The sequence below is a fragment of the Branchiostoma belcheri genome, unplaced genomic scaffold (genome assembly GCF_001625305.1).
Source record: "Branchiostoma belcheri isolate BF01 breed outbred unplaced genomic scaffold, Haploidv18h27 scaffold32, whole genome shotgun sequence".
NCBI lineage: Eukaryota > Metazoa > Chordata > Leptocardii > Amphioxiformes > Branchiostomatidae > Branchiostoma > Branchiostoma belcheri.
The window spans coordinates 2,277,035-2,290,472 of NW_017803932.1; the positions used below are offsets into that span (position 1 = coordinate 2,277,035).

At 45.0% G+C, this 13,438-nt stretch overlaps 2 protein-coding genes across 2 annotated transcripts in view; one reads left to right on the forward strand and one right to left on the reverse strand.

The window, feature by feature from the left end:
• Positions 1 to 372: 372 nt before the first annotated feature.
• LOC109474835 (serine/threonine-protein kinase OSR1-like) lies at positions 373 to 4,010 on the reverse strand. The gene has a single exon (XM_019775265.1). It carries the CDS (start codon positions 3,727 to 3,729, stop codon positions 2,077 to 2,079), a length of 1,653 nt encoding a protein of 550 aa, XP_019630824.1. The 5' UTR covers positions 3,730 to 4,010; the 3' UTR covers positions 373 to 2,076.
• Positions 4,011 to 4,104: 94 nt separating this feature from the next.
• LOC109474811 (WD repeat-containing protein 81-like) overlaps positions 4,105 to 13,438 on the forward strand; it is a 20,389-nt gene continuing 11,055 nt past the window's right edge. The window contains 16 exon segments of the mRNA XM_019775194.1: positions 4,105 to 4,435; positions 5,053 to 5,234; positions 5,564 to 5,729; positions 5,925 to 6,146; positions 6,148 to 6,237; positions 6,239 to 6,913; positions 7,151 to 7,267; positions 7,696 to 7,905; positions 8,221 to 8,397; positions 8,576 to 8,679; positions 9,052 to 9,202; positions 9,650 to 9,843; positions 10,084 to 11,423; positions 11,560 to 11,718; positions 11,983 to 12,119; positions 12,394 to 12,422. Coding sequence (XP_019630753.1) covers positions 4,346 to 4,435; positions 5,053 to 5,234; positions 5,564 to 5,729; positions 5,925 to 6,146; positions 6,148 to 6,237; positions 6,239 to 6,913; positions 7,151 to 7,267; positions 7,696 to 7,905; positions 8,221 to 8,397; positions 8,576 to 8,679; positions 9,052 to 9,202; positions 9,650 to 9,843; positions 10,084 to 11,423; positions 11,560 to 11,718; positions 11,983 to 12,119; positions 12,394 to 12,422 — 4,043 coding nt within the window. The 5' untranslated portion in view covers positions 4,105 to 4,345.

Genomic DNA, 13,438 nt, shown 5'->3' on the forward strand with positions numbered 1-13,438 from the left:
ATCAACACCATTGGCTACATCAAGTACATTTTATGAATGGCATCAACGCGCGCGCTGATTTTCTTCAATACTGTTGAACACAGGAAAAGAAGACCAGTTGGTTGTGATATTATGTTGTCGCCTCAATTCTTGTTCAAGAAGGTTCATGATCTCATGATCTTAAAATATGAAACTGTGGGAATCTTTTTTTTTCATTAAATTTGGAGTCTGCAGAAGATGTCATCCATAAAATTTACTTGCTGTGGTCTTACATCTTAAAGGGGATTTCATGAGAGGCAGTGTCTTCAGTCTGTTTCTCTATTTGTGTTTCTGCATGCTTTGGCCAGGAATAACTCAAGAAGCTATGGCTGGATTGTGACAGTATTTGCAGTTCAAGTAGGTGTTGGAAAGACTAAGACTAAATTTACTTGCTAGGCTATATAGTGCTTTCACTAGAAACAAGAAATTGGAGATTTCAGACAATACACTAGTATATATAACAATATCTGTGCAAACTGCTGATTTTTTCTGCTTTTTATTGATTTCCCAACAGAACAGCACATGTACAGCACCAGCAATATGGCATTCACTACTTCGACAACTTACATCATTCTGCAAACACCTTAAAATTGTTCTGGTACATGCCATGATGAAGATGTTGTACTAAACATAAATACAGACTAGTATCTTGCGTGCCTACAGTAAGGAGCTACAATATGCAAGAAACAAAAGATCTCAATGATGAAAAAGAAAGAGATGTGGATTCTGTGGTTGTCACACAGACAGCCATATGCTTGTTTGCATACTCACAATAATGAACCTATCTCATTGACTACATTATGTGGACACTACATTGACACAAGTACAATGTTCAGTGAAAAATGAAGTTGCACATTATGACAGAATATAGAACATCTCAGAACTGTCACCTCACCATGTGTTTGTCTTTGCTAGAGACTTAAAACCCCTTTCCACCAGAGGCTGCAACACTGAACGGCCAAACATTTGACAGTTTGCTCAATGAAGTTCATAGTGTGTTTTAAATTTGTGTTTTGTTGTCATTTAAATCATAGTTTTGCATTATGCATCATTATTCCAATTACAAAATCAAGGTTGGCACGAATCCAATTTTGGTCACTCAGCAATCACCCTCTAGTGGGAAAGGAGCCTTACCAACATCATTTTAGATTGAACCTCAAAAATTACTTTCTGCTTGAATTTCCCTCAACAACTTGTAGCTTTTAATTGAAGGTACATTGTGTAGTACCTTATTTGGAATATATGCAGCTAAGTACTTTCTGCTCAATGGCTTTGAACCACGAACACATTTATCAAACATTCATCATAGTAAATCTAGTGACAATCATCATCAGGCTGGCAAATTATACTGTAAAATTATAATTATCACATAAATATAATTGATACATAATAATCAACTTCAGTCAATCTTTCCTTCGATTCAAACTAAACTTTCACAAAACACTAACATCATTTTTATACATGGTGACTACATGTAACATTACTGGATCTGTGGATCATACATATTTATATTTACTTTGCTACAATAGTGTCCAATGGATTGCACTTCACACAGGATATAGACAGTAGCTATTGTTCTTTTCAGACTTATTAGAAATCCAAACAAAAGTGCTTAAGACTCAATAAAAGTGACAATCAAATTACCATCTCTAGCTTGTCATAGACACTGGTGAATACCTAATTTGACCAGGTGTGGTGAATCTCCCAATGAATCATTCCGTAGCAAATATAATTTCTGGGCATGTAATTTCAGCCCCCCCCCCATGTGTCAGTTACTTTACAAAATGCGTTGACATCAGATTTGACATCAGATCACATCAAGGATCGACATTGACATTTGTGTTTCATGCCGAATATATACCTGTATACTTAAGAATACTCTGAGCTTGCTAAGCTGCAAATTGTTAACATTTTGTCCTCCAATATAAAAAAATTATAGCAAACAGAAGTGTTTTACCTACAAAACTGTAATGCATCTCTTTGGTCAAAAACCACTCTGTGGGCCATGGCATTGAAACTAAGTATCCTAACAACCATTCCCACTGTTGAAGTGCTACTTCACTTGTCTGTGATAGTAAGCTGTGCAAAGCCTACCAAAGCCTTATCATCAGGAACCTCATTAGGGGAGCAGCCTGAGCTTAGGGCAAAGGTAACACTTTTGTTGGCAGCTGGGTTATCCACTATCTTTTGCAAATTTGCTGCAACTACCACGTAATCTCGGCCATCTACGAGGCCGGCTGCTACTAACTCGTGGGACACGCCGTCGGCAGTGTCCTTTCCTGGGATGAAGGGAAAACGAATGTCCTTCAGTTCCTTGTTTGTGTCCCTCAGGCGGAGAACTAAGTTTTGCGCTGGCTGGAGCTGTACTGGTGCAGGTGGCTGGGCGATGGGAACAGAGCCTGGGGGAGGATAAATGATGCCCCCTTGCAACTGCTGCTGGTATAACATCTGCTGCTGCAACATCATTTGTTGTTCTGTCGTCAACTGTTGACCTTGAGGGAATGCCAGGGGTACTTGCTGGGGCTGTGTGTTGACTGGGGGCGCGGTCTGTGCCTGGTTGGCAGGAGGAGGGTCTGCAGGTTTGGGCTGTGCACCGGTGACATCTTCAGGCTCATCGTAGCCCGTCGGGTTCTTGATGCGAGGGGATTTGGACGCGGCTGCGACCTTGCCCTCCTCGCTCTCCTCGTCCATCTCCTCATCAGACCACTCCCACTGCCCGTCTGCCGTCTTGTGAAGCCGCCCGCTGGATCCAGGCACTCGCTTCACCTTCTGGGACCGCATCTCCAGCCCAGGCCCGCCCCTAATCAACACATCCACCAGGTGTTCCTTCCCTTTGGCTTTCTTGAAGAACGGGCTCTTCAGCAGCTCTGTGGCATTTGGTCGTTGTGCCGGGTCCTTCTGCAAACAGGCGGCGATAAGTTTCCTGAAGGACTTGCCATACTTTTTGTACTGATCTTTCTCGTCTGCACCTGTGTCAAGATTTGGGGGGTCGTTCTGAAGGGTCAGCATCAAGACCTTCATCGGCGGGTACTTGTGATAAGGTGCGGTTCCCGTGGCCAGTTCTATAGCCACGATCCCGAAGCTCCAAATGTCGGCCTTGAAGTCGTATCCTCCTTCCGACTGCTCCATGACCTCCGGCGCCATCCAACATGGCGTCCCCACAAATGTTCGCCTCACTTTTTCCCGCGCCATGTCACCGCCGACTGCTAGCCACCCACTCACCCCAAAATCTGCCAGTTGCACGGTGCCGTCATTGCCCAGGAGGATGTTCCCAGCCTTCAGGTCCCTGTGGATCTGTCCGTTATTGTGCAGATACTCCAGCCCCTTCAGAACTTCTCTCAGGACGGTGGCTATGCTGATTTCGTCCAACACACCTTGGTGACAGTCCATCTGGGCCTTGCGATGCTTGATGATGTCAAGCAAGGACCCCCCTGACAGAAGCTTCAGCACTAACCACAGCTCTTCCTTCACGACGAATGAAGTGTAGAAGTTGACCACGTTTGGGTGGTTACACTGGCGCATGGCTTGAATCTCTTTGTGCAGTTCCTCCATACTGGTGTTCGCCTTATCCAGGTTGATTCGTTTGATGGCACATTGTTCGTTTCTAGGTTTGCAGGAGGCTACCTGAACCACGGAGGTTGCCCCGCTTCCTATGACTTCCTTCAGCTCATACTCGTCCTTAGAGTTCGGCCAAGACAGTTCGGACGCCATGTTGGTTAGGAAGGAGAGGAGTGGGGTTACGAATTGTAGGGGCTATTACAGCTGCTCCGCGGAGAGTAGTGTACTTCCTACACAACCTACTCCGCAGACAGTTCAAAAATTCATCAGCCCGCAGTCAGTCACGAGACACAAGTCACGAGCACGATGCTACTACCGGTTTTGGCTAAAGCGCTTCGGCTTGTTCTGGGCGGGAATAGTTTTCTTTTTCACTAATGCATCCAATGGGTTGGCAATATTTAAATGAGAAGGTTTATGGCACATGAAGCATTTTACACATTTTATCAAACTTGTTTACTTAACTTAAGACTGTGACATACTGCACCACAAACCTCAAATCGCCACCAGAAAAAGTGATTTTTTTGCTTTTCTTTCTTTCTTGTAAATATGATTATTTTTTCTTCAAAAGATCATTGAGCAGATGTCGCACCTACAATGATGCTCTTCCACCACCAGTTGATAGGTGGCGTACCCAGACATTTTGTCAGAAGCAAAACATGGCGGCCTCCGGTTGAAAACTGGGTGACTGAGAATCTCATGATTTTGACGCTTTTTTTTCTGTCCTGAAACCTCTGTGTTACGTACAATAATCCACGTCGCCCTGGCATGAATGAAGATGTCTGTGGAACAGACAGAAGGGGACCTGAAGATCGCTAGGAGTCAGCTGAGACAGCGCGACTCCCGTACGGTGGATGCTTTGGTACGGTGATTTGGTCAAAATTTTTGCTGTCTTTTGTAGAGTTCTTCGGCAAAGGCCATGATTAGCTTTATCCTTTGTACCACTATAGCAAGTACGATAAGATGATTTGTGATTGCTTTCAATGGACGTGCAAGCAGACGAAAGTAAAAGTTATGCTGGAGGATAATTTTTTTATAACGTCCCGGAACAGAAACTAGAAACCAGAAACTGTTCGACGATCACATACTCTGAGTACCTTCCCCAAACCATGGAGGTAGAAAACCTCCATGCCCAAACAAATTACAACCCTAATTCGCATAATTCGCATGATTTATATCTGGAGATGTATTTGTATTTGACTTCATAATTTATACATATTACATAGTTACCTGGAATGTAACATAAAAGATAATTCTGTAACCATAACACCAAACTGACCATAACCTCCGTGCTGACAAATGGAGGCAGTGGCCTACAGTACAACCCTGTACAGTACATCTCTGACAGGACTATTCCAACGCAAAGATATATAATTTATAAACCCACAGCTCAGCTACCGAAAACTGTCTCTGATGATTTTTTTAAAATTTGTTTTTCTCCAGAGAATCATTCATATCTATCATACATGCTTTTGGCAGGTTCATGAGCAATGGCTGTCCACTGTCATCAAACAGAGGTGCCTGCCCAGAAAATGTGTCCAGCCTCAGCACCTGTCCAAGACAGAACAGGCACTTTTGCTGCAGCCATCCACAAAGAAGATACCAACGCAGTGGAGACGTATCACCATATCCACCATAGAAAAGATAGCAGAGCCAGAAAGGTACAGTACATACATGTAGCACATCTATATCCATGGTTGAACGTTATGAGGAACTGTTGTGTTTCAGCATTTCTTTGTGCACAAAAGTGCCATAATGCCTTTAGGATTTTGTTCTCCTCTGTCAAAGGTACAAGGGCCAGCCTTACTAAGTACATATACTAGTATTGTATAAGATCTGCTGTCAATACTTTTGAAGAAAGAAACTAATCCACTCATTTGTTAGTTGCATAATCTCTTCTCACAATTGCATTGTAAAACATTAACAGATAAACCACTATGATGTTTTCACTCGGTCATTTATCCCTTTTGTTCCTCCCTATCTTGCCCAGAGTGTCAGTGGTGGACCCCCTGTGGGATGTGATCCGCCCCTCCCAGGGCTTCAGTCAGACCATGCAGTATGTGAGCGCCCAGCAGTACAGGGACATGTGGCAGCAGGCCTGTCACAAGTACAGCACCAGTACACCCCGACTGGAGGGACTGACACTCACCGCTCAGGTCAGACACCTACAGCCTGGATCAGCTCTTAGCTCAAATAATTTCTCATACTAGTACACATTGTAACTTTCTCAAGTGAATATAGATGTAGTTGAACTACTGTTAGAATGGGTACATATTTGCCTCATGTCACATGGTGGAAATAATCGATGACTTCTGTGATTTTCACTCAGTTTTTTTGCAACCTCTCTGTAGGAATTTAACGAGGAGACTCGAGGACTGTTGGAACAGCTGTACTGCTGCCCAGTGGTCAGCACAGATAAGGATAGCGATCGAGACCAGGAGAGGGAAGCCGACACAGCTGCTGCCAGGTGCTCCAACCTGCAGGTGGTCCTGTGCCTGCTGGAGTCTCCCACAGCCTTCTACCTGATCCAGCCCTACCTGGAACACACCGTAGCTGACTGTGTCGTCTTCAGCCCCTGCCATGTTTGCCAACTCGTATGCCAAACAGCTGTTTGTGCTGTACCAGATCCTTCATGCTGTCCTCAGCTGTCACGACCTTGGTGTCCTCCTGTGGTGAGCTGTCTCTTTGTGACCTTGTTCTAGATGGAAAGCTGTGGGTTCGCCTAAAAGCGCCAGACTGCAGGAGAAGGATAGCAAAGGCAGGCAATGTCACAAAAAATCACGTAACAAACTCCTGTGGGACAGACAGGGACCAAAAGATTCAGGACACAGAGCTGAAGAGGCTAACACACCTGTGGGTTCACCGGCAGATGTCCAACTTTGACTACCTCATGGTTCTGAACCGGTTTGCCGGGCGTAGGATGTGCGATCCAAACCACCATCCGGTCCTGCCGTGGATCATGGACTTCACCCAACCCCAGGGCGGCTGGAGGGACCTCACCAGGTCAAAGTTCAGACTGAACAAGGGTGACCATCAGTTGGACCTCATGTACGAGTCTGACAATATCTTGTCGTCCATTGGTCAGGGCACGGACACGTCCCATGCACACGTCCCACACCACATCACAGACGTCCTCTCGGACATCACGTACTACGTCTACAAGGCGCGGAGGATGCCCAAGACCGTGTTATGTACCAACGTGAGAAGCAACTGGGTCCCTGAGGAGTACCCAAACAGCATGCAGAGGATATACGAGTGGTCGCCCGATGAGTCCATACCAGAGTTTTTCTCTGATCCGACCATCTTTCAGTCTCTCCACGCAGACCTGCCTGACTTAGAGGTGATGGAAAAATGCATATAATTTGATGCTTCCCTGCTTTTCAACATTATCTTTTAGTTTTCCTTAAGATATTCATGTGCTCAGAGTAATTGAATCATTACTCCTGAAGAAGTTTGACAGAAGAGCAACTGAAAATTTGAGGTGAGCTGTCTTTGCTGTGTTGATCTAAAACTTCAATATGCATCCCTCCCTTTCCACCTCCACTTCACTGACCACTAACTACCATTTTCCACACAGGTTCCATCCTGGTGCAGCTCACCACTGGACTTTGTAGAGAAGCACCGTGCAGCACTGGAGAGTGACTTCATCTCACAGAGGATCCACCATTGGATAGACCTCACCTTTGGGTACAAGGTGGGGCATCAGTACTGTTTGTTAGTAAATTGTTACCCACAGGTACAGAGGTATTGTTTTGGGTGTTGACTGTTTGCTTGTATGTGTGTGCATACGGTTGAGTAACAACATGTGGGTGTGGGGGAAATTCCCTAGCCACAGACCACAAAAGGTCAGTATTGTTTTGGAGTGCTGCGTTTATGAGTTTGTCAGTGTGTCCCAATAGGTCCATTGCATGGTGTGCAGGAAGTGATTTTGACAGGTGAGAGTAAGTGGGTGATATGAGAAAGTGGTGTAATAAATTACATCATACAAATGAGGTCTCTGAACTTGAAGGTAAAAAAAATCAAAATGATTCCCAGAAGAACTCGAGTCTGAAATCTTCAGTTGCTTGGTTCTAGGTGTAGTTGTGCCACAGAGAGTTGACCGTCCATGTTTTTATAAACCAGCTGTCCGGTAAAGATGCAGTGAAGGCCAAGAACGTGTGCTTCCACCTGGTGGATAACCACACGCGACCGGTGAACCACGGCATGGTGCAGCTGTTCCACACGCCTCACCCGCTCAGGAAGTGTGGCGCCAACTCCTTCACCTGGGAGCCGCCACCGGTACTGCAGCTGGGCGGCGCAAACGGCAGAAGCACGGAAGTGGAACAGGCAAAGGTATGCATGTCACTGACTACATGTCTTAAAATGTCTTGATCTAATAGATCTTTTACGTTTTACCTTTTATGTTTTCGTTTCACTATGAATTGTTCTACTTTGTCGCCTGCATGGTGTGCACATTTGCTTATTGAAAGCATGTCCAGTTCACAATACATGGCCATGCCCCCCCAAAAATGGCTAGGGTTTGTTGGGTAAATGGAAACACAACATTTTTTCCTAGGCCTGACATTGGCCTTGTTCCTATCAGAATTAAAGCAACAGTACTGTTTTCTGATTTATAATTGAGTCATAGATGTGGTTTGTTGTTGACAGATGGTGATGGAAGAAGATGGAGACAGTTTGGCGGAGAGCGGGAGGTTTGAAGTCGTAGAACCAGACGTGTTTTACCCCGACACTGACGCTACAGCACTACCCGGAGATGGTTTCTATGGCAACCAAGAGGCAGACAAACAAACAGATGGCTACGTGGCGTTGAAGTCAGCATTACAGGTCATGAGTCCATATTGTATCTGGTTGCACAGATAATCCTTGTCAACAACTCTGTCAAAAGAGTTTTTCTTCAGTACCGTAACTAAACTAAATATGTGATGTGCATTTCCATCAAATTTTATGGATGACATCCCTCATTGAATTTCAACTGATTTCTGATGCATCATGCCTGATTCAGGTGTTTGGTGAGACCATGGAGAAAACTGGAAGTCCTGGAACTGAGGAGCCTGGTGCTCTGGAGAAAGACAAGAAGAGTGGGAGGGGGAGACCTTTCTTCAGCAGGTGATGTACAACATACCATGCTCTTCCTGTTTCATGCTCATGATGTAGGCATATCTATTTTAGTAGTGAGAGTGGATGAAACTCAGTGTTTAGTAACTGTCCAGTCACATTTGTTGTCCAACCGTTGTATGATCACAAACTAAAGGTATTCTTGGGATGATGAAGTGACAGAGTGCGTCTCGAAAGCTCCCCAAAGTAGCTAATTTTTGTTGTGTACATGTATATTGTTTAAAGATATTCGTCAAAAGTATATTCTTGGGATGGTTGTGCATGTGTCATACAAAGATCAGCTGTCTTCTTACAGAAAAAGCTGTCTTAGATCCTTGTCAGCGTTCAAACCAGTGAGACTCATGGTCCATACCTCGTGTTCAGAACTAGAACAGAAACTGAGAGAACCAAGTCTGAGACCAGACCGGAGGAGTCCCCCATCAGGCTACCCGAGGGGTTCAACCCACTGGCCGCTCTCATCCAGGTGGAGAGTGAACTCAAGTTCATGGCCAGGGGAGCTCAACATGTCGGGCAGGTAAGTCTGAAATCATACTGATCAGCTTTCATGCAGGGGAATACATACAATCATTACTTTTGATAGTTGATTGTGTTAATTTTCTGTTTTCCATTGCACATCAGCAACAAATCATGTTTTCTTGACTAAGGCTGAAACTCATTGGGGTTGATAGCAAAGAACCAGAAGGACACAACAACTTCAGGTGCATAAAGTGGCCATAACAGTAGAGGGAGTACCAAACTAGTATATATACCTTTACTTTTGCAGTAGTTTTATTTTGCAGTAGGTGGAAAAATGATATTTTTGCATTGTTTTGAATTTTAAAGTTGAGATAATTCTGTAGTACAATTATTATAGTAATACAAGTAATTCATATTCACTGTGTCACAGTGAAGAGGTCAACGCAAAGACCACAAAAATAAAACCAGCGTAAGTTGGAAGGTGACTGTCTTGTCTGTCCATCAGGTGAAGAGCAGTGACACGTCCGTGGCAGGTGAGGGGGAAGATGAAACAACGCATCTCCTGAGTCAGGACATCACAGCTGTGGGCTGTCTGGTGGCAGAACTCATGTTGGGCAGCAGGCTGGGGGTGCTCAGCCCTCAGGCCACCCTACAGGAGAGAGTCAACAATATCAAGAGACATGTTCTAGAGTTACCTCGGTACGAGACTCTCTTTTGTTGTCATTTTTGGTGTATTTTTGAAGTGACATCGCAATCTGCTAGGTGGAATGTGCACATTTTTTTCTGTCTGAAAACAATATTTAAGAAAAGTCTTTTTCAAAAGTATTTAGAAGAGGTTGATTGGACAAGTTAAGTACAAATGGAGGACAGCAGCTCCCCATCTTTAAGCTGTTCCCTGTCATGCTGTCACCAAAGTAATGCTGTCTTACTGCCCATCAGGCCTATTCAAGAAGCGGTGGAGACGATCCTTCAGCTGGACTTGAAGGAGCAGCCATCTTCAGTAGTAGATGACTTGTGTGCCGGTGACACGACCACTTCAGCTGGCCTGCCAACTGCCACGCTGGGCTCCCTGCTCAACCCCCACACCAGTCCCTTCCCATTCCCTCCATACTTTCCCAAACTGCACCAGTATCTGTCTCAACATGTTCAACAGGAAAGGTCTACTGAACAGGTCCGTCTCGTCACCAAGTGGCTTCCAGATCTCCTACCTGAACTGAACCATGAAGGTTTAGACCTACTGCTGCCTTACGTGGTGTCCTTACTTGAAAGCCCTAAATCAGGCGCAGAAGCCACCATTTGTATCTTCGATATTTTTGCACAGTATTTAGGACCGGCCATGACAAGCCGCAAGCTTCTTAGGCCGTTAACGAATCTCATGGACCACGGGAACGTCTCCTTGAGTTATGTCAAACTTTTCCACCGGCCATTCCTGCTACAGCTACTAGTTAGATTTGGTCTCCAGACGTTTCTAGGACAGATCGTTGGACTGATCGTTGAAGCCACGGCCGATCTCAGAGATCCGTTGGTAGAGCTGCACGCTATTGGCCGACTCTCGCCTCCAGAGGTCAACGACGAGGATGTGGACCTGGGCATGGACGCGCTTCAGCCGTCGTACGAGGAAGAAGACCAGGGAGACCCTCTGGTGTTTGACAACATCGTCACAGAGACTGGGATGTCCTTTGGCAACGTTACAAGCAGGTCTTGCACAGACACTACGGATAATAGCTTTTCCCTAGAGAGATATCGGCAAAATACAGAAAGAGTCATAAGCGAAGGTGACAGCCAGTCACTCAACGAAGAGGGCTCCACATTTTCAGGAGACATCCTATTGGACGGCACCAGCAGTGACGTAGACAGAGATGACGAGGAGACAGAAGATTCCACGTCGGAAAGAATTTCCTTCGTGGATTGTGGAACTGATGAAGACTCCCTGCAAGACTTTGCTAGATCAGTGCCGACGACAACGAATTTAGAGATGGCCGAGTCATCTTTGCATGGAGCAGAGCAAGGCACAAGTAAAGAGAGCTTTCCTATCGGGAGCCCGGGTGGGGCTTCGGTCCACAGTGTGTCCAGACTTGTGGTGAACAATGGACAGGGCAGTGAGGATGATGATGATGAAGAAGAACAGAGGAGTAGTGAGGCAGAGGATCCGGGGGATGAGACAGGACAGAGTGGGACAGATGGCAGGGACGCTGTCTACAGCAGCATGGTTACATCTACTGAAAGTGGCAGGCAAGATGTGGATCTAAATTCGAGCATCCTGGAGGAGTTTGAAGAAGGTTAGTCAACTTTTTTTTGTGTCATCTGATATTGTGTCTTGCAGCTCAGCTGTACTCCTACTCATCCACAATTTCATTACAAGTTAAAGTTACAATGTTTTTGTATTTCTGTGAAGAAACAATTTGTCGTCTGCAGGTTTAACAGTGGCTGACGTCGCAGCAGACAGCATCATGTGGCTGGCAGACCGGCTGGGACCGGCCCTGACTGGTCGCTACCTGGCAAAGAACCTGCTGAAGCTGTTGAACAATTGTTACCAGGGACCTGAACAACAGTGTCTGGTGGAGGAGGAAGGGGGTCAGTTTTTTTTGTTTGTACTGTAAGCTTTAGTCTAGTCGGATCTTTGGGTGTGCCATTACAGGGAAGGTTCACAGTAAGAATGGCAGGTCAGACACAGGAGATGGGGTGAACTTGAAGGTCACAAAAACCCCAAATCCTTCCTAGAAGTCTGAAATTTCCGTTTTTACATTCAGACCAAAGAGATTTGTATGATAAGTTGTTGTCTGTTGAATTGAATGTGTGAAGTTTGTATTGTGAATTTGACACATGTTGCCCATCCAGAACAAGCCACAGTGTCCAGCAGAACTGTAGTTGGAGACCGCCACTCGCGGCTGGTGCTTAAGTGCCTGACAGACATAGTGGTGATGTATGGAGAGTCAGTCATCACCTCCCAGTACATCCCACACATCACCTTCATGGTGAGTACTCCACACGTCCCAGTACATCCCACACATCACATTCATGGTGAGTACTCCACACATCCCAGTACATCCCACACATCACATTCATGGTGAGTACTCCACACAAGAGTCATCAAAATTTTTTCTGATAGCCCCATTCCTTTTGGACAGTTTTTACTATTTTCCTGCCAGTTACAAATCTTAGAATCTGATAAATTTATGGAAAGCGTTATCTAACACTATCATAACTGCTAATGTTGAATTTGACTAAACAAAGGCCTTGTGCACATAGGTGTCATCTGGACGCAGTCGGCTGAACAGTAAGCGGTGCACACCCCAGTTCTTCCGCGACAGGGGTCCACGATAGTCCGTTGAAAAAAAGTGACGAAGGGGTTTTGAGGGCCCAAGTTTGATGTGACATTTCTCATAAACTGGCACGAAGTATCATTAAACATTAACATGGCTGAAGAGTGTAAGGAATGGTGATTTTGGGGTGAAAAATTCTTTTGGCTCCGAAACTTACTTCCGGGTATCCTTGCGCGCCAAGTGTAATCCGCCCGTTTGACCTAGATTTCGCTCTGCGCCTTCCTAGTAGCGGATTTGCAACCCCTCGCGCCGTGGACGATTAAAAAAATTACAGTACTAGAATTTTCTTTATAATTTACTCGGGTATAGTCAAGGCTTGGGTCTTTCTGCCAGCATCAGTCATTTTTGCCGGAAAATTTTTTTTCTATGGGATTATCCTACGCGAAAATTCGCAATTTTGGGCATTAATTTTGGAGTGAAAATAATGTTTTTTCCGTTGATTTTACCAAAATTAAAAAGGTTGAAGAAACCAAACTCAGCTGGTCTTGTAGCTGAAGAGATATCCTTTCGTCCCATATACAGTTATTCTCCTTCCGAATTATTCCACGCCAGACACGGTCGCTAGATTTGAGGGTGTGCAGCTTCGAATAGAGACGCCAAATAAACTGGGGTGTGCCCCCTTAAACAGGTCCGTCCTTCAAGGACTATTGGAGCCATGGTGCTGCTGAGGCACGTGGTACCGTTCATGTCAGACACAACCATCATGGACAACCTCAAGGTATACAGCATTCAGGTCTTTGTTTAACAGCCATAAACTGCAATGGGGATTGGGAGGTTCTCAGCATTTTTTGCTTCAAAATGAAATTCACAGTGTACATTACCAGGGACTCGAAATACTGGGTGCATGTACACCTTAGTGCACCCAAATTTGGAGCTGTGCACCCAAATTTTTTTGTGGGTACAGTACACCAGTGCACTCAAATATTTTTGTAGGTTTACGTATGTAAAGATGTTAATGTATAGTAGTATAC